The sequence below is a fragment of the Oratosquilla oratoria genome, chromosome 41, assembly GCF_046742065.1.
Source record: "Oratosquilla oratoria isolate Oo_2021 chromosome 41, ASM4674206v1, whole genome shotgun sequence".
Classification (NCBI taxonomy): Eukaryota; Metazoa; Arthropoda; class Malacostraca; order Stomatopoda; family Squillidae; genus Oratosquilla; species Oratosquilla oratoria.
In genome coordinates, this window is record NC_134817.1 from 10749800 (window position 1) to 10770692 (window position 20893).

Genomic DNA, 20893 nt, shown 5'->3' on the forward strand with positions numbered 1-20893 from the left:
CGATCGAGACCCTCTTGAGTTGAATAAAATATTTCGGTTTTATAAAAAAAAAAAAAAATGTAGAAATTACAACACTGTGACGCTTTTACAAGTCTTCCTTAGCTGAATAAAATCGTCGAGCGGTAGCCAGAATATAAACAAAAATAGAAAATATTTATGGGATTAATCGTAATTGAATTCCTGGACGTCTTTGTTTCCTTCGGCTTAATAAAATCAGCTGACGGCAGCCAGGACGAAAAGTAAAGCCCCAGAAGTCACACATTCAAGATTCTTTCAAATTTTGTGAATTCGGAAAATGAAAAGATTTTCATCGAAGTCGTTTCTTCTCGAACTCGTTCGTTCGAGTCGCGGAAGGGTGTGGGGCGGCGACCCTTCGTGGGGGCCTGACGATGTTATAAACGGAGCCGAAACGTCGTTTCGGCTCGCACGACCTCGTTAATTCGAACATTCTTGCTTTGTGTCCCGTGTGACGTCATCAAGGATTTCTATGTGACGTCATTAAGGATTTGTATGTGACGTCATTAAGGATTTCTGTGCCCCCTCCCTTCACCCCCTTCCCTGAGTGAAATTATATAGGCTGGCGTTTAGCCAGAAGAAAATCTGTAAAGGACTCCTGAATATTTTGGTTCTTTGCTTTGTTATTGTTTGTTGTCTTTACTCGTTATGGATTACAAAGGATTACAAAGGCGGAGCATCCCGACAGTAGACCATTTGGTCCATAACTAGGTCGGATGCGGAAAAATATATAATAATAGTAAATAAGTAAATAGAAATTATAATAGTATAAATAGTAATAGGTAAAATAAATAAATAATCATTACAATAATAAATAATAATAATAGATAAAATAAATAAATGCATAGGTACAGTTAAATAAAAAACAAACAGGATTTGAGTTTTTTTCATGTCATGAATAAAATCGTCTTGTGGAAACCAGAATAAAGACTAAAATCCTAAAATTCAACGAAAAGAGGTAAAGGCGTGTTAAACCCCACCCCCCACCGGGGAGGAAATATTCTCTTAACTGAATAAAATCACCTAACGACAGCGAGAACGGACAGCAACGGAAGTTGACCTCTGACCTCGTTGTTGTTGACCAGAAATTACCAATTGCGACCTTGTTTACGCACGGACGACCTTGAAATCGCGGAGAGCTGCCGATAACCGGCTCAGGCAATGTAATTAGATGAACCACATCTTCAACTCTGCCACGTACTTTATTGATTTCAACCCTTCCATCCCTATTCCCCCCTCCCCCCCCTAGGACAGGTGATGACGTGTAACTGTGTGGGGGAAGGGGAGTCTAATTCCCCCCATCCCCCGTCAGCTTGGAGTTCGCACTCTCACCATTTATATTTTATTTGTTTGTTTGTTTTGTTTTCACCAAACGCGTCACCGAATTGAAGTGGTCAACCGGACAGTGTCGAAGTTATCCGTTTATAGGCCGCACGCGATGATCCTCCTTCTCCTCCTCCTCCTCTTCCTTCACCTCCTCCTCTTCCTCCCCCTTCCTTTCCCTCCTCCTTCTCCTCCTCCTCCTTCTTCTCTTCCTCCTCCTCCTCCTCCTCCTCTTCCTCCTCCTTCTCCTCCTCCTCCTCATTCTTCTCTTCCTCCTTCCTCCACACCTCCTCCCCATGCCCCTCACCCTCCTCCACACCCTCTCCCTCTCTCCCTTTCCTCCTCCTCTACACCCTCTTCTCCTCCACATCCTCTCCCTTTCTTCCACACCCTCTCCCTATCTTCCACACCCTCTCCCTTTCCTCCACATCCTCTCCTCTTCCTCCACATCATCTCCCCTCCTCCACACCCTCTCCCTTTCCTCCACATCCTCTCCCCCTCCTCCACACCTTTTCCCTATCCTCCACCTCACCCTCCTCCACATCCTCTCCCACTCACTGACTTCCTTTACTTCTCCCCCCTCACCCTGTTTACCTCTCCCCTCCCCCTTCCCTCCCCTTCCCTCCCTGCCCATCATCACTTACCCACTCACTTCCCTTCCCCCTCCCCTTCCTCCATGCCCTTCGTCACTTACCTACTTACTCCCCTTTCCCCTCCCCATTTCCCCTTCCCCTCCCCTCCCTCCATGCCCCTCGTAACTTACCCACTCACTCCCCTTTCCCCTCCCCTCCCCTTCCCTTCCTCCTCCCCTTCCTTCCCCTCCCGTGCGTCGCGTTCGTCAGACACTCCCCCCCTACATCCCCCCTCGGCGCCCTCGGGGCGATGTCTTGGTTGCTCAGGAGTTAATACTCCGCATATGAAACTCCTTCAACGCGGTGGCGGAGTTGATAGAGTTTGTTCTGGCAAACTACAGACTGTTTTATTCAGGTGATGTCGGGTACGCAGACCTTCCGGGCAAAAAAAAAAAAAAAAAAAAAAAAAAAAAAAAAAAACACGTTACTGTATTGGAGTAGGACCTCGGACTTCGAGTAAAATTTCGTTCTCCCACGACAGGAGTTGACAGCCCCTCGCCCTCCTCTTGTAGAACCTCCCTGGGTCGTCGTGACCCCTCGCATGGCGTTGGAGGACGACCACAGACGTTTCGTGTATTTATCTCGAGTGTCACCTCTCGCCCTCACGAGTGTTCTAATGTTGCAGCTTGCCCTCCACCACAGTATGCCCTGAAGGAGGCAACCACGAAGTACTCCACGAACTGGGAGTCGGAAGAGAGTTCGCAAATATCGAGGATTTACTGTGTGTGTTCTGCGATTTTGAGAGTCCGACCTGATGCTTCAAGGATGACCTGTGGTCTTCGAGGACCTTGTGTCGGGGTGGCCCGCGGCGGTGGTGGTGATTGAGGACGAACTGTTGCGGCTGCGGCGGTTGCGGCGGAGTGGCTGGCCTGAAGAGATAGGGCAACCCACAACGCTTTATTTAACTCTCCGCTTCCACCACCACCATCACCTCCACCACCACCTCCACCTCCACTTCGCCACTCTGCCCACTCCCCCCACCATCACCTCGCCGTGTGCTTTAGCAGTTCGGAGCATTGCCACAGGGCACTGATGCACCGTGGCCGCTCTCTCGTGGTGGGGTTGTGTGTGTGTGTGGTGGCCGAAGAGTATTTCTCGATCTGTGACGACCTTTTTTCTTTTTTCTTTTTCTTTCATCATAATGTGTGTGTTTAGGGTGCCCGCTGCTGCTGCTGCTGCTGCTGCTGCATCCGAGTGAAGTTATGGAGCGTGGCACAGTGCCGGGTGCCACCACCGCCACCGCCTGTCGGGCTTCTGTCGCGAGCCTAGACGCTGCACAGAGTTCTTGGCGGTGAGAAAGAAAGAAAGAAAGAAAGAGAGTTCGAGTGCTCTCTACTCGTGCCCTTGTCTCGCCCTCCAGGGGCAAAAGAGAAAGAGAGAGAGAGAGAGAGAGAGAAGGACCCTCCGCCCCCCACAGGGATGGCCAGTGCCACTGCCCGGTGCCCCCGAAGGCGCAGGTGGTGGCACTGTTGAGTGGTGAGCCTGGAGTGCCAGACGCGACGCGACAAGGCGTGTTCTCGGTGGTGTCTCATCATGGCGGGTATCGAAGGCTCCACGGAGGGTGGAGGAGGCCTCTGGAACAACAGCGCCTCCCTACTGGAGGCCGTGAAGGCATGGACTCTGGGCCCGTGGGTGAGGAAGAAGGAGAAGAAGAGGGTGAGTGTGGCCCTCTGGGGGGGCAGGCAGGCCAACTCCGACCTGAGTCCTCACCTCCTGGGGACCCCAGGGATATACCGGAGACGGCTCTCCTCGCCTTTCGATCTCATTTCTTTCGATAACCTGCCCCCCTCCCCGACCTCTGCTGAGGACAAAACCGCGGCCCTCCTCCGGGAGGCGGCCATCTTGGAGAAGCAACACAAGAAGTCACAGTTCCTGAACCAGGCGACGGGAGCTGTCGAACTCGGTGCTCGAACTGGTGGTGATGGTGGTGGCACTCCTCACGAAAACCAACTCCCGTCCTCGAAGACCCAAGTGGAGGAGGAGGAGGAGGAGGAAGAGCTGAAGCATAATGAGACTACATTGTGTGAATTCCACGAGACTTCCTCTCAGCTCCCCTCCACTATCGCCTCCACAACCAGTACCACCACCTCCACTACCACCACCACCTCGGACCCTACCTTACCCAACAACGATGTCGTCGCCGTCGTCACGAACGACGACGACGACGACGACGATGGTGGTAAAGAAGAACAGTTCTACGACGCCAGGCCTCATCTCGAGGCCGAGCCCATCAAGACAGCAGCTCCCGACACAGACGCCCCCGCGAAGGGAGGCCCTTCAGCCTTCGCTGCGAAGGAGGAGGCGCCCTCTGTGTGCCAAACGCCCCATGTACCTGAAACGAACAGAGTTCATTCCAAGCTTACCTCAGTAGTAGGAACCAACGCCCCAGGTCGTCCTTACGGGCTCTCGGACCCTCGGCGGGGCACCGTCAGTAGTCCCGAGTGTTTAGGTAGCGTAGTTCCTCACAAGGAGAGCACGGCGCCCTTAGCACTCCCTCCACCACCTCCTCCCCCTCCTCCAACGACGACGAAGCCTTCCCCTCCTTCTCCTCCACCTCCTCCTCCTGTGAGGCCGAACGCGACAGCCCCGAAGCCACCCATAGCACCCAAGCCAACCTTTATCCTTAAGTCGTCCTCGAGTGAGATCGTTGTCGTGTCCACCAAGTCACCGCCGTTTTTGCGCACGTCGTCCTCATTCCCTGTGGGTAGTTCTCCCCCTCCTCTTCCTTCTTCTTCCTCCTCCTCCTCCTCCTCCCACGGGAGGCCTTTCTCCTCCGCTGAGGCCCCTGTGCCCCCAACACGACATTCTGTGATGCCCATCACTCTTCCTCAGCGGAGGCCCATTTCCTCTGTGGTGGGACCTCTGCCTTCTGCGCCTTCGGCAGGAGGTTCCTCACCTCTCCTCCTTCGGAGACACTTCTCCACTCCCGGGGACCCCCTTCCTCCCCCTCGAGAACCAGGGAACCCTCCCTCTGCGGTTGCCAGTGTAATCCCTCCCTTCGGTAGGTCCTTCTCTAGCGGAGGTCTTCCTTCTTCGGGAGGAACCTTCATAACCTCAGTCACCTCCTCCTCCACGACCTTTGTCGGAAGACCCTTTTCTACCATCGGAGAGCCCCCTACCTCCTCCTCCTCCTCCACCTCCTCCTCCAGGGACCTGGTAGCTTTCAAGAGAGGTTCTCTCCCTCCCCTCCTTCAGGAGGACTATGCCCCCGAACTCCCCCCAACCACCACAACGGAAACTGCGACTCCTTCGCCTATCCCTACAGCTCCCCTAACAACACCTCCTGTCGCAGTACCTTCGCTGTTGCCTCCTCCAGCGCGTTCCTCCCCGGCGGACGCCGACGGAGGCGGGGAAGAGAAAGACGAGAGTGACCTGGCTTGGCAAGAGGTCACGGCCCAGCTCCAGGACGTCTGGGACGAGATCGGGCTTATAGACGACTCGCCGGTTCTTCGCGGTTTTGACAACTACATGAACGACTCAGGTACTCCTTCTTCAGGAAGCTCCTCCTCGTCATCATCCTCTTCTTCTTCTTGTTCCTCCTCCTCCTCCTCTTTCTTTTCTTCCTCCTTCTCTTCCTTTTCTTTTTCTTCCTCTTCATTTTCTTCCTCCTTCTCTTCCTCTTCATTTTCTTCCTTCTCTTCTTCCTCTTCTCCCTTCTCCTCTTCCTCTTCTTCCACGTCTCCTCTTCCTTTTCGTCCTCCTCTTCCTCTTCCTTTTCTTCCTCCTTCTCCTCTTCCTCTTCTTCCTCTTTCTCCTCTTCCTTTTCTTCCTTCTCCTCCTCCTCCTCTTCCTTTTCTCCCTCCTTCGCTGTCTCACCTTTCTTATATTCCTGTTAGTCCTTTTCCTCCTCTTTCCTTTCTTCCTTCTCCTGTTCCTCCTCCTCTTTCTCTTCCTCTTGCTCCTCTTTCTCTCTCACTCCTTTATCTTCATTTTCCTCTTTCTCCTCTTCTTCCTCCTCCTTTTTATCTTCCATATCGTGTTTCTCCTCCTCTTGCTTCTAATATTCCTCGTTTTCCTTCTCGATTTCTCTCTGTTCCTTCTCTTCTTTATTCTTTGATTTTCATTCCTCCTCCTCATCTTCCTCATCCCGTCCTCCTGTATTCTTCCCCTTCACCTCCTCACCCTCCCACCCTCTCCCTCCGATCTGGAAGGGGCTGGGAGTGGAGGACTTTTTATTTATTTATTTATATTTATTTTTATTTATATTTATCTATTTATTTATTTTATTTATTTTATTTATTTTATCTATTTTATTTATTTTGAGGATTTTCTCCCCACGGGTACGTAAAGAAATTATCCTGAACTCTTGTAAATTCTGGACCCTCTTGTGTTTTATCAGAATAGGGGTCCCCCACCAATGCAATTGTATCGAGTTGGGGTAATACAGACTGCTGAATGGTTTCCAGAAGACAAAGCCTTAGATCACGTGATGAACTCGTGATCGACAGGTGATACCCCTCCGAATGAGAGCTCAGAGGTCCTATAGTGCTGTTCGTGTGTGTGTGCATATGGAGAGAGAGATAAAGCGATGCTCTTTTTTCAAAGATTATCGTTTATTCATGTCGATATTTGGACGTTTCAATGGACATAGATATTGGACACACACACACACACACACACACACACACACATATGTACACACGTGTTCAAGCTCCCAGATCTATTTAAAACCAGGATTAAATGATATATGTTCAGAACTGCTAATCGCAAAAGAAAAAAAATACTTGATTGAAAGGGTGACTTACGATGCCCGACGACATGACGTCATATCGCCAGAGGGCTCTCGCTTCACAAAACAGATTAACATCACACATGTGTTGTATATATACATATGCGCACTCTAGCGTTTTATTTCTCATATATTTATGTATTCATCTAATAGTATTTACCTTGTAACATATAGGCTTGGGACTATATTCGTGAGCTTCCATCTTTATTACTGTTTATCGAATTTTTCATGCGTTGACAAAATTTAGAGCGACATTTGACTTCATGAACGAAGATATGATGGAGAACATCATTGAAAACCTGATTCGCCCCAAACAAAAGTATGCTGCAATGTTGAGAGTCCCCACAAAGATAGAGAGAAAGAATATTTAAAAGAGTACCAACCTACAGTATATAAGTTTCAAGCCTAGCTAACAAAATTTGTTAAAAATCTCCGACCTTGTACATTACAAGTTGTAACCTTGCACATTACACATTTTGTAAATGTTTGTATGTATATTTGTGTGCGCGGTATGTCAAGAAAGTTGGTGAACGGAATGTTTGAGTGACGCCAGGAAATAGTTTCTCTGGCAGATGCATTTGTTCTATTTTTGGAATGAATTAGAAGCAGCATCCCGAACGGGACACATAAATTAATTTAAAGGGAAGGTTGATCACTAAGGACATTGAGACGGGGACCCACGAACGTAACTCCTGTCGTGTATTTTACATTTAGGTAAATACACTGAGGTGAATATTCTGTATACACACACGACTCAGCGGCGCAGTGGTAGCGTTCGCAACCACTACTCCAATGGTCCGAGTTCTTATCCCGCCAAGAGCTGAAATAATTTCAGTTTCGCTGCGCTGCGAGCCATTTCTCCAACTCGTGGGCGGGGAGTTGGGGGTGTGAATGTGTAAGGTCATCGGATTACCCATAGATCGGTAATATACGAGCTCTGAGCTCCTATCTGGGATGGTAATAGTCTTCGATCACGAGCCCAACACGTGATCCTAGACCATTGTGAATCACACACACACTAGGGAACATATATATATCAATGGATAATTGTTTTCATAGATTTAATCCTTTGTTTATCTTGGTTACACAACAACAACAGTAACAACAAAATTTTATATTTGGTGAAGGAGGCAATCTCCAGGGAGCTTGTGTGTTGCCAGATGTCGTTTTTTTTTTTTTTTTTTTTTTTTTGATGAATTGTTGTATCGGAGAACGAGTCTTCGTTTCAAGCATGAAAAGTGGAAATGGAACCAATATGCAGCACGTCTCGCCGCCGTGAGGAATGGAAAATGGCGGGAAAACATCCCGATGTTTTGGCGGGAAACCGCCGTCTCCCCGGCGGGATCACGCCCACATTTTGGCGGGAATCCGCCAATTTATTTGGCGAGTTGAGCTTCTCGCTTGCATGTTTAACTTCGAAAACACTTGAGTTACCACCATAACGGGATAGCTAATCGTCTCCAGGCGTAAGCTCCTTGATATTTAGGCTTGAAATGACTGTCAATTCCATGACACTATCAATAGCCATGACCTTGAATAAAATCGGGTGCCGCTTATCCCAATGACATATATAAAAGTTGGACACAACACTGAATATCATAGAAATAACGTCCTAAGCTAATATTAACAACAGACACGTTTATCTTTCACTAACAAAATCTGCTGTGGAGGCGTTTCCGTTTGCTGAAGTCTGAAAAAATCTGGAATCTGATTATTTAGTCACTCAGGACTCCGCCCACTTTATGACGTCAACCAGAGCGTCTGTTGTGATTGGTTATCGCTTTTACTGAACTCATCACTTTCTCTCTCTGCCACATCCTAGATGACTGAAAAATCATATTATTGTGGACCAGGAGACCAACTGGGCCGTAATGAGGCTGTCTGAAAAGAAATTATAATGATAGTAATGACGATATTGGGATGTATATATCATAACCTTGTATTAGTGTATTCGTAAAAATCAAGTGTTTCATGCAAATACATAATTCATCCCATTCATGTACACAAAATTCTTAAATAGGGTTTGAAGGGAAGAAGAATTTTATATTGAATGAAATAGCATAAATTGGCAATTCTGAACTCTTTCTAGAGGATTGGATAAGTGTATGAACTTGGTGAAACTCACTGAAAAACTATGGAAAGTATCAGTCAATTGATCCGTTGCCCCAGGTCTTCCAGGAGATCTGTGGTCACCAAGTAACCAGATATAACCAGATTGGTCCAACCGATAAGTTGCTCAATAGATTTCTTGTGTTATTGTTGGGAAAGAATGTGTATGGAAAGTATACTAGCCAGGAAGTAAGAATTTGTTTTTGTACTTTTGTGCCTATGTGTATGTTTGGGTCTATTTACCTAGTTGTAAATACACACAAAGAATACTGAATATGAATATATTTTTTTTAAATTGATAAGCAACTGATAGCCAGACAATTTTGATAAGAATAGTCTTTCTCTCTCTCTCATATCTAAGGTTGAAACCTTTTTAAATTAAAATAAACTATTAAAAAGAGAAAAACTAATCACAAATCTGATATCCTTGTGACTGTGAGTCGATGTATATTAATCACAGACTAATCACGAAAATTATAATCTCGATTACTTATTCCTATATCAGTTTAAAATCTTGTAGCCTAAAGACACACATACTTGTAACAATTTTGGTAAATGGAGGACATGCATAGAAATACATGTTGTTGGAGTTGGGAGATAAGTTAACTGCGTTTTGTGTGTTTCTGTGGCTGTGTTTGTGTCTGTGCTGGGTGTATGTTTTTATGTATCGATTGTGTGTTTTTTACTGGCCTTGCCTATATCTGTATCAGGTGTATGTGTCCTTGGGTGGTGATTGAACTGTCGTATGTTCCCAAAATACCCAAGTATGATTTAAAACATCCTTCCAAAACTACAAATATCCTTTATATATTGAGGTATCTATACTGTAGAGTGTCTTAGAGAAGAGTTGGATTTTGTAGTGATAAAAGTGATTCTATGAAATAGGCTTAGCTCAGAGTGTATAGACTCTTGGTAGTTTTGTCAGATATTTTTGACTGCTTAGAAACTAAGAGGGGTAGACTAGTGCATTAGCATTGTTCTATATATTACCTTGAGAACCACTCCCATGATGGTAGACAACAGAGTAGATGAAGAAGAATTAAAATGAAATATATATTATTCATGATTTGATAATCTAATTGCTTAGTAATTTAGCCCAACAATCTTTTTTATTATAGACTAAGATTTGTAGTGACCTGTTTTCTGGGTCTTCTCTAACTAATCTAATTTCTTGAAAATATTACATGATTAGTCTTAAAATGACATTTCTATTTTACACATCAATATCACATCAGAATGATTAAGAATTGTGAAAATTTGAATGGAAAAAATACAATTGGATTAATGGTTTTGTTTTTATCTGCGCATGTTTTGAGTTACAATAATTTGTAGTGTTTCATTTAGCACAGTTGCCTGTTTGTATAAATATATACTTTATTTGGAGAAGTATCTGCTTGCATTGAGTTCCTTGTCGCTATCTGCAATGATGCATTTTGTAGACCATTTTTATTTGGTTATGTACTGCTACTCCGTAGTATGTAGCTACTGGTAGGAGTCTTTTTTTATTTGTAGTGCTTGTCTCCCCTTTGATGCACTTGGCTGAAAGCAAGGGTCTTGGGTGGAAAAATGTCATCGTTCCTTTGTTTTCAGAGTCTGGCAAGGAGAAGACAGAAGGTGTCAATGGCAGTGTGAGCACCAGCGAGGGGTCTCCCAACCACCCTAATCAGCTGAGTCCGTTGACCTCAGCAGCTCCCCCCTCAAGTACGGGTGTTCCGCCACCCACCGGTGTGTCACAACCACATTCCCTCAGTGCCCAGCCCCTGTCTCCCATACACGAGACTCAGCCACCCGACTACCACAGCCACCACCACATCATTGCCCCAGAACGACCAGAGAGACCCGAGCGCCTGGATCGGCCAACTTCTCTATTGACGACGGGGGGTAAGTGGACAGTGACCTCCTCCTCCACTTCCACCTCACGGTGCTCGAGTGCACCCAATTCTCCCGATTCTGCTGACTCCACCATTACCACCGTCTCTGTAACTGCTACTAACACCTCCACCTCTACCACCAATACAACCACCACAGTGTGTGGGGGAAGGCATGCACGATGGTTACTGTGTGTGCCCTCGAGTTCGGTCCCTGGGGAACAGTACCATCCCTCAGAAGCCCCAGCCCCCCAGCCCCGGCCACTGTCGTCCCCAGGGACACATCCCCAGCCAACCACTACGGTCATGAGCCCGGGGGCTGGTGGCGGCGGTGGTGGACCAAGCACCACCAGGTCGGTTGCCTCTCCATCTTCTCACTGTAACTTGACCGGCTGTTTCCTCCGGCCTTCACCACTCCACCCGGCCACCTCCACAAACAGCCAGCAGCCTTCACCCTACGCTCCTGCTGCCGCCACCCAGCCCGCTCCTCCGAGCCCTCACCCGCCCCCAGGGGTTCCCTCCCCGGGAGGTACCACCCACCCCTCCCCTCAGACTTCTACTAACCAGCAACAGGCCTCCGGAGGAGTGACCATGTCATTCGCGCCAACGCCCTTTGTCCAAGCGAGCCAGCTGGCTGCGGCAGCAGCAGCTGTGGTCGCAGCTTCCTCTGCCTCTACCATTTGCACTTCCTCCTCCTCTTCCTCTTCTCCTGCCATCATTTCTCATGTCAACCAAAGTGGAAGCATGAAGGCCTATGCCCCAGCTTACCCTCTCTCCACCACCTTCTGCTCCTCCTCTGTGCCTACAGCGGCGAACAACACAGGGGGAGCACCGAGTGTCCGGTCTGCACAGCATTCCAGGACGGCCCTGCCCGGTGAGTCGAGCCCGTCATGGCCCAGTGCCAGTCCTTTGCATGGCCCTCCAGACACCGTCGTCATGGCATGCGGCACTTTTGCATGGTTTTTACTTTTATATATACATATATTTCTCTCTTCCACCTTGGTTCATGATTATCTGCATTATCAATTATTATTCTCCTGATTTTTTAGTGAATGGGTTATTATTGTACATAGTTGTGCCTTGTTTTTTGTTTTCTTTTTCATTAAAAAGACAATATTATTTTTTCCAATTGATTTTTTTATTTCCATAGAAAATAGATAAATCAAGACCATTTCTTGCAATATGACTAAAAACATAGGGAGTGTTAGTCCAGTTGTGGTTTAAATAGTTTTAAGCAGAATATTACTCTGAGTGATAACGTTTGGTTCCTCCATTTCAACAGGACTTGTTTGAAAATCATGATCATTTTAAGTTTCAGGAAGCGAACAGGAGTTCTCGTACATAAGCCAGGACTAACCGCTCTTTCTTTTCCTTTTCTTTTCAGTATCAGAAGGTGGCATGGGAGGAGTGCAGGTTCTCCCATCTGGTCCCCAGATGGTTCATGGGGGCAGTCAACGAGAAATGTACAGCTATCATCCCGGAACCCATCCCTCCAGTGCCCACCACCAGTATCCTGGGGTGGCGCACCACCTCATGGGACACTTACCCGAACCCCCCATTCCAGTGTCAGAGATCGGTCCTATCCCCCCTCCCCCTATGTTCTCATCTCCGTCACCTGTTGTCCATCCCCGCAATGTGCCACCCCCTCCGTACCACCCTCCAACGTCCATGTCTGGCTCGGGAGTGCAGAATGCGGTAGGACACAATCTCTCCAACTCTGAATACGACGGTAAGTTGATACATTTGTTTCTAGATATGCGACAGGGTGTCACCCTGCTTTGTCATTCTCGTGTGTACTATTTTGAATTTCCTCACAACTACCTGCTTTGTTTTAGACACCTCTACTTGCTAGGTATTATGGCTTTCTGATTTGTCACTATATTCAGTATTTTACTTCATTTTCAAAGCATAAGCAGTAAACATATCTTGAGGAATAATCTTAAAAAAAAAAAGCCTTCAATCTACCTCTCCATCTTCACAATAGCGTCTTCATAGAATATCTGCAGCTGTATTTTGGTTTAGCTTTTTTGTTTTTAAATTTGCTTTTGATCACGCTGACACGGCTAATGCCTTTGAGCCCAATTAGACTGCGGGGAAGGCCTAGAGATGCGGCACAAACTGCTCTGGTGTCTTGCAGCGGCCCAGGAGAACGAGGAGACCTGGGGTAACACAGCTAATGGTATCCTTGGCTGGTTTGAGGCCAGAATGGCAGAATTTGCCAGTGCTGGTAAAGATTACGATGGACTTGTCGTGCTTTAGAACTTGTCTCCACCTTATCCCCCACAATCCGCCAGTCTGGGGAATGCAGCAAGGCTAGATTGGCAAATCAACCATCAGTACTACACCTTAACCATATGGAGCACAGCATTTTAATACTACACTTGCTTTTGCCCCTTCCTCCCCCCCAGCTTCACAACCTCATTCTCAACCTCCTCCTCCTCCTTGTCCTTATCCTCCTCCACATCCTTATCCTCCACCTCTTCCTTGCTTGTTTTTGACAGTTTAATGTTACAAAATACTCAAGTTATGTATTGTGTTTCCTCAAATCCCCTGAATACCTAACAGTAGTTGATGTTTTCTATTTTTGATGTTTGAGCTTGCAAGTGCAAAAACCAATGCAGAGCCTCTTATTTTTAAATCATAGATGTTGAAAGATCATTACACTATAAAGTCCTCTTATTTTCTTTTTAACACATTGTGTGAGTATAAACATACATATATATGTGTGTGTATATATATATATATATATACATATATATTATATTATATATATATATATTATATATATATATATATATATATATCAAACAATCAATGAATCAAATCAGCCATCCTGAGTCCACTGCTGAACAAAGGCCTCCTTCATAGCATTCCATGATTCACACAACTGCACCAACCTCTGCCATGTCACTCCTGCAAACTTCTCAATCTCACCTCTCCTCCTCCTGTCTGGTCTCCCTCTTCCACACTTCCTATCTTGTAGCGTCCACTCAGTAGCACACTTGCTCCATCGCTCATCAGTTATTTGCATTAATTTGCTTGCCCAATTCCAATTCCTCTCTTTTACCGCCTCCACAATATCCTTCATTCTAGTCTGCTCTCTCACCCAACTTGCTCTCTTTCAGTCTTTCAGCATTATATTCATCATTGATCTCTGTGCAGTCCTTAGCTTTGTTTCCATTGCCTTCATCAGTTTCCAAGCTTCACACCCATAGATTATTGCTGGCAGAATGCACTAATTGTAAACTTTATGTTTTAAACATAAAGGTAGAGCCTCTCAGGATTCAACCAATTGTACATACCATACATATTTTTATTTCATGATCATGATCTTTCTTTACTTTCACCATCTGGCCTAAATAATTATACTCTTCAACTTCTTCAAGACTCTCACTGTTGATTTTAATCTCTTTGAACTTTTGTGTTGAACTTTACTTTGGTTTTACTCTTATTCATTTTTAGACCTACTTTGAGACTTTCCTTGTTTAGATCACTCAGCATATCTTGCAGTTTTCTGCTCTTTCTGAAATAAGAATAATGTCATCTGCAAATCTTGGGTGGTTCAAATATTTGCCATTAACCTTCAAATCCCTCTCCTCCCAACTCAACCTTCTGAAAATCTCTTCCAAGCAAGCTGTAAATAATTTGGGTGAAATTGTATCGCCTTGCCGTACTCCTTTCTTGATATTGATCTTTTCTATATCTTTATATAGTCGAATTATAGCAGTACCTTTCGCATAAGTCTTTTCTAAAACCCTTATGATCTGTTTGTTTGTACCCTGATTGCATTGCAAGTTTAGTATTGCTATTCTACCGAGTCAAAGGCCTTCTCATAAATCTACAAAAACTGAACAGAGAGTTATATTGTATTCTTTTGTTTTCTCGATTAGTTGGTTCATCGCCTGCAAATGGTCTAGGGTTGAGTGTCTACTTCTCAAACTTGCTTGATCTCTCAGTCGGTTTCCATCTAAAACTTGACATAGTGTATTTGTAAGGATCTTGGAGAATACTTTATATACATTTAATAGCAAGCTAATCGGTCGATAGTTACTAAGGTTCCTTTTGGTCTCCTTTTTTATGAAGCAAAATTGCTATAGTATTGCACCACAATTCAGGAACACTTTCTTAATGTAAGCATAGGGTGAACAACTGAGCCAACTTATTATGAACTTTCCCTGCATCTTTCATGAGATCTATTGATATACCATCTTCCCCAGGTGCTTTTCCTCATTCCATATTATTTAGAACAAATTCTACTTCTTCCTTTGTAATTTCTGGTACACTACTGACATCTACAGATGAATTTACTGACTCAGCTATGGTCTTAACGAGTAAAGCTCTTGGTAAAATTCTTCTACTCTTTCTACCATTCTGCATCTGCATTTAATGATCTCCCCATTTCTATCTTTCAAACACATCATTTGCTGTCTTCGTAAAGCATGTCTGTGCTTGGTCTCTTTAATACTTTTACCTTTCTGAAGAGTTTCCTCTATTTCATCCATGTTCCTCTTTCTTTTCTCTAATCTCTGCCTTTTGTTGATAAGCTTGTTTTGTTCTACTCTTTCTATTTTGTCTCTCTTGCTGGTCCTCCTTTTTTTAACTTGGTCATTTGTAGCTTTGGAGTATTTGTTTTCTCTAATACTTTTTGTACTTCCTACTTTCTCTGCCGATTCCCTAATGATATTCACTAAATTCAAATTAATATCTTCGATGGTGCCCTTGTTAGTTCTTAGAGCTTTGAATCTATTTTTAATTTCTAACTGAAATTTCTTATTATTATCTTTAACCTTTGTAAGGCTTATTTTCTCTCAGCTCTGAAATCGAATTTAGCTGTGCAAGCTACCATTCTATGGTCACTACCTATGTTGACTTTATGACCAGAATATTGCTAATGCTCTTGCTCTCATCTCCTAATATGAAGTCTACTTCAGTCTTTGTTGTTCCATTTGGACTTCTACAGGTCCATTTATGACCTACACGCTTTTGGAAGAAAGTGTTCATTATCCTCATGTTGTAGTTCTCTGCAAAATTTACTAACATCTCGCCTCTATCATTTCTTTCACCTACTCCAAACTTCCCAATGCACACTTGATGTTGTCTAGTTCTTACATTAAACTCTCCAGCCTGTGGTCTTCTGAGAGAGTGCTAATGTTATAAGTATAGATCTTCATTTTCTTCATGTTGTTTAATGTCCAAGACTTGGATCTGCTTGGACAGTGCTTACTCACATTCGGTGGCACATTGCCTGTAAGCACATGAGGCAATGCAGTTGGACCTTTAAGAGACGAAGATCCAACAGGAATGCTCAGTTTTGTTTTGTTTGTACTGTTCATGTTTGCTATGAAGGGCTTTTGGCAGTAATCTCACCTCCCTGCCAACTAGTTTCTTGTGAGATATTTCTCTGGTGTCACCTTGTTATATTCAGTGAAGCCCTATATATCTATGGGGTTCCCAATGGTCCAGGTCCATGCCATCATAATGATGGTACCCTATATATCTATGGGGAATTTCCCTGTTTGCCAGCAGGGATGTGCCAGTTAGCAGTGGGTCCTGCGACTGTGTATGTGTGAACCGCTCTTTGTCTGATCTTTCTTACAAAACCTGCTCAATATGGGTGTCCCTGCAGAAATTTCCTCTCTATCAATACAGCTTTTGTAATCATTAAGGTTCTCAAGCCTATCCCCCCATGTCAAGGTGTCAACTCTCAGATAGGTGTGTGTGTATGTGTGTGTATATATATATATATAATATCAATCAGTCAAATCAGCCATCTTGAGTCCACTACTGAATAAAGGCATCCTTCATAGCATTCCATGATTCACACGACCACGCCAACCTCTGCCACGTCACTCCTGCAATATACTTAATCTTGTCTCTCCACCTCCTGTCTGGTCTCCCTCTTCCACACTTCCCATCTCATGGCATCCACACAGTAACACACGTGATCCATCGTTCATCAGTTGTTCACACTAACTTACCTGCCCAATTCCACTTCCTCTCTTTCACCACCTCCACAATATCGTTCACTTTAGTCTGCTCTCTTACCCAACTTGCTCTCTTTCAGTCTCTCAGTATTGTTCCCATCATTGATCTCTCCATTCTCCTCTGCAGTCCTTAGCTTTATTTCCATTGCCTTCATCAGTTTCCAAGTCTCACACCTGTAGATTATTGCTGGCAGAATGCATTGATTGTAAACTTCACGTTTTAAACATAAAGGTAGAGAGCCTCTCAGGATTTTATTATACTTACCAAACACTTTCCAACCAATTGTAATACATCTTTTTATTTCGTTATCATGATCTTTTTGTCACTTTCACCATCTGGCCTAAATAATTATACTCTTCAACTTCTTCAAGACTCCCACCATCGATTATAATATCTTTACTTTGACCTTTCATGTTGAACATTACTTTGGTTGTGGTCTTGTTCATTTTTAAACCTACTTTGAGGCTTTCCTTGTTCATATCACTCAGCATATTTTGCAAGTCTTTTGCTCTCTTTGAAATAAGAATAATGTCATTTGCAAATCTTAGGTGGTTCAAATATTCGCCATTAACCTTCAAACCCTTCTTTTCCCAACTCAACCTTCTGAAAATCTCTTCCAAGCAAGCTGTAAATAATTTGGGTGAAATTGTATTGCCTTGCCGTACTCCTTTCTCGATCTTGATCTTTTCACTATATGTAGTGGAATTATTATGTTACCTTTTGCATAAATCTTTTCTAAAACCTTTACGATCTGTTCATTTGTACCCTGATTGCATTGCAAGTTTAGTATTTCTAATTGTTCTACCAAGTGAAAGGCCTTCTCATAATCTACAAAAGCTAAACAGAGAGGTATATTGTATTCTGTTGTTTTCTTGATAAGTTGGTCCATCACCTGCAAATGGTCTAGGGTTGAGTATCTGCTTCTTAAACTTGCTTGATCTCTCAGTTGGTTTCCATCTAAAATTTGACAGTGTATTTGTAAGGATCTTGGAGAATACTTTATATACATTTGATAGCAAGCTAGTCAGGTGATAGTTACTAAGGTCCTTCTGGTCTCCTTTTTTATGAAGCAAAATCACTATTAAACTCTCCAGCCTGTGGTCTTCTGAGAGAGTTCTTACATTGTAAGTACAGGTATAGATTTTAATTTTCTTCATGATGTTTAATATCCTAGACTTGGATCTGCTTGGACAGTGCTTACTCACATTTGGTGGCACATTGCCTGTAAGCAATGAGGCAATGCAGTTGGACCTTTAGATGATGATGATCCAACAGGAATGGCCAGGTTTGTTTGTACTGTTCATGTTTGCTATGAAGGGCTTTTGGCAGTAATCTCACCTCCCTGCCAACTAGTTTCTGGTGAGATATTTCTCTGGTGTCACCTTATTCATTATACTGTATTCAATAAAGCCCTATGCTGTATATCTATAGGGTTCCCAATGGTCCACGCCATCATTATGATGGTACCCCATATATCTATGAGGAATTTCCCTGTTCGCCAGCTGGGACATATCAGTTAGCAGTGGGTCCTGCAACTGTGTATGTGTGAGCTGCTCTTTGTCTGATCTTTCTTACAAAACCTGTTTGATATGGGTGACCCTGCAGAGATTTCCTCTCTATCAACATAGCTTTTGTAATCATTAAGATTCTCAAGCCTATCCACCACGTTAAGGTGTCAACTCGCAGATAGGATATATATATGAAATATATATGTGTGTATATATATTTATGTATATATATATATATATATATATATATATATATATATGAAATATATATGTGTGTATATATATTTATGTATATATATATATATATATATATATATATGTATGCATGTATGTATGTATACTGTAGTTGGTGGAATTATGTGTTCCCTTTTCCATGTTTTCTCCTATACCAAAAATTGTATTTCAAAATGTTGATGATTAAGTATTCATTGAACACTTGTGAAAATGAGAATATATCTGGAAACCGACATTTTCCTAAAGTGATACAATTATCTATATTTTATTTGGGAAGACATACAGCTTTGTTACACAACCATAATAATCGCGGAAACACAAGAACACGGTAGTGCCTGCAGCATATTGTGTATTTACAGGTGCACAAAAGAAGGAATATTTATGTAATAGCCCATTACAGTACATCCATTCAAAACCAACAGTTGGCAATTATAGCATTTTTAAGAAGGCAGTTCATTAATTGGTCTGTATTGAAGCAAAAGTCACTCTACTGACTGTTACTTTTCTTATGTGGCATCCGTGCTGTAAAATGCACAATAACATGATCCATAGTGAAGTATGACGGACTTCTCTATCAATAGTTTACCCAATACATATGTAGTATATATACTGCTACTCACAATGTCATGTATCAAGGCACAGAATGACCCTGGTCATGTTTGTCCGTGAGCCAGTTAGCTGTCTTAATTGACGACTCTTCAGGTGTCATTTATAAGCTTCAGATAAACCAACTGAATATTTTTTTTCCATGGCTATTATTAGTTTTCATGTACAGTTGTGAAAAAGTTACCCGTCCAGAGGGATTGATATTGTTGAGCATCACACTATAACAAACCTTGCTTCTGTGGTGTTGTCCCCATCTCCCTATATTTTTATGGAAAAGAAAGAAGTTGTTTGAGAATAATGCTTTAGATTTCTGTAGCCCTGTTTTAGTGTTGGAAAATATTTCATTATATGATATTAACACTATGTAGGAAGCTCGCTGGCTGAGCGGGTTAGGGCGTTGTTACTTGCGGCGAAGGTCGAGGGGATGGCGGTTCGAATCCTGCCACCGGCGAAGTTGAACCAAGGACATGGTTCATTAAATTCCAGGCTACAAAGTCCTCTGTGAGGGGCACCGTCCTAGCCTTCCAATAGGGGGAATTTGTGAAGTTAAACCATATCATCATCAATACTATGTACACTTAAAAGTGATTTTATTTATTAATATTATGAAATATATCAAGTCACACCTTAATACATACATATATCAAGGGCTTTTTCCCCCTTTCAGAGGAGGTAGCCAAAATCAAAAGGTATAATTCCACCCCCAATCAATTCACCCCCATTCACCACCCCTCCCTCCCTGTCATGTTGTCTCCTTCTGGATGAGAGGTCATCCCTGCATCTTGCCTATCATCCTGGTTCAGAAGCAATGCAGCAAGACACAGCACATCCACAGCAAGGCGATTTCACTTAATCAGTGACCCCACCTCTCCGTCCCCTCGTGTATTAACATTGAAGATAGGGAGAAATCCCTTCAGGCTGTGTCAAAATATCATTCACACATAATCACTTCCTAACCTTTCCCTACACCCCACCCACTCCCTTCCATGCATCACAGTATAATCCATATACAGCCATTCTCCACTCACCTCTATCATCTGCCTTCTCCCTTCCTTCCTCAAAAGACATCCTCCTCTTGCTCAACATCCCTTTCACCCCATCCATCCATCTCACCTTCAGTCATCCCCTCACGTTCACTCCATCTACCTCTGCCTTCCACACTTCTTTTACTAACCTTTCTTCAGTCATTCTTTCCATGTGTCCAAACCATCCCAATACTCTTTCATCAACCCAATCTCCCAGCTTTTCCACACCCGTTCTCCTCCTCACCTCTTCATTTCTCACTCTATCTAGCCTTGTAACCCTTATCATACTTCTCAGACATTTCATCTCAAACACATATAAACTCTAAATTTCTTATGTTCCATTTCTGCCCCCATACAGTGCTGTTGGCTTAATCACCCCTTTATACAATCTCCTTTTGATATCTATTCCCAAATGTCTATTTCTCATTACACTTTTTAATCCCCAAAGGCACTTACTTGCATCTTGTAATCTACAATCTACCTCCACTTCCACTCCTCCCTTTCCCCCTACATGCAACCCCACATATCTAAAGCTATCCACTTCCTCTAGCCTCTCTCCTTTAATACTCTTTTTCATCTTGCTGCCATCCTCTCCCCTTGTACATCTCATCACCTTACTTTTACTCAAATTTCATCACTAACTTCCTTAATTCCCTCTCTGATCCTGCCACTAATGCAGTGTTGTCAGCAAACTACAACTGGCTTACCTTCCACTTTTTTCCATTTTCTTTAACAATCTCCAGTCCCCTGCCCAGTTCCCTTGCATTTACCTTTCATACCACCTCATCCATGTACTTATTGAATAGCCATGGTGACATGGCATCCCTGGCAAAGTCCTACCCTTACCTCAAACCACTCA

General features: G+C 43.8%; 1 protein-coding gene across 1 annotated transcript in view; it reads left to right on the forward strand.

Annotated features, from left to right (window-relative positions):
• LOC143020959 (uncharacterized) overlaps nt 1-20893 on the forward strand; it is a 168363-nt gene that overhangs the window by 40787 nt on the left and 106683 nt on the right. Inside the window, exons 2-5 of the mRNA XM_076177995.1 lie at nt 2596-5451; nt 10399-11550; nt 12061-12405; nt 12814-12903. Of these exons, the coding sequence (XP_076034110.1) occupies nt 3504-5451; nt 10399-11550; nt 12061-12405; nt 12814-12903 (3535 nt within the window). The 5' untranslated portion in view covers nt 2596-3503. The remainder of the gene's footprint in view (nt 1-2595; nt 5452-10398; nt 11551-12060; nt 12406-12813; nt 12904-20893) is intronic.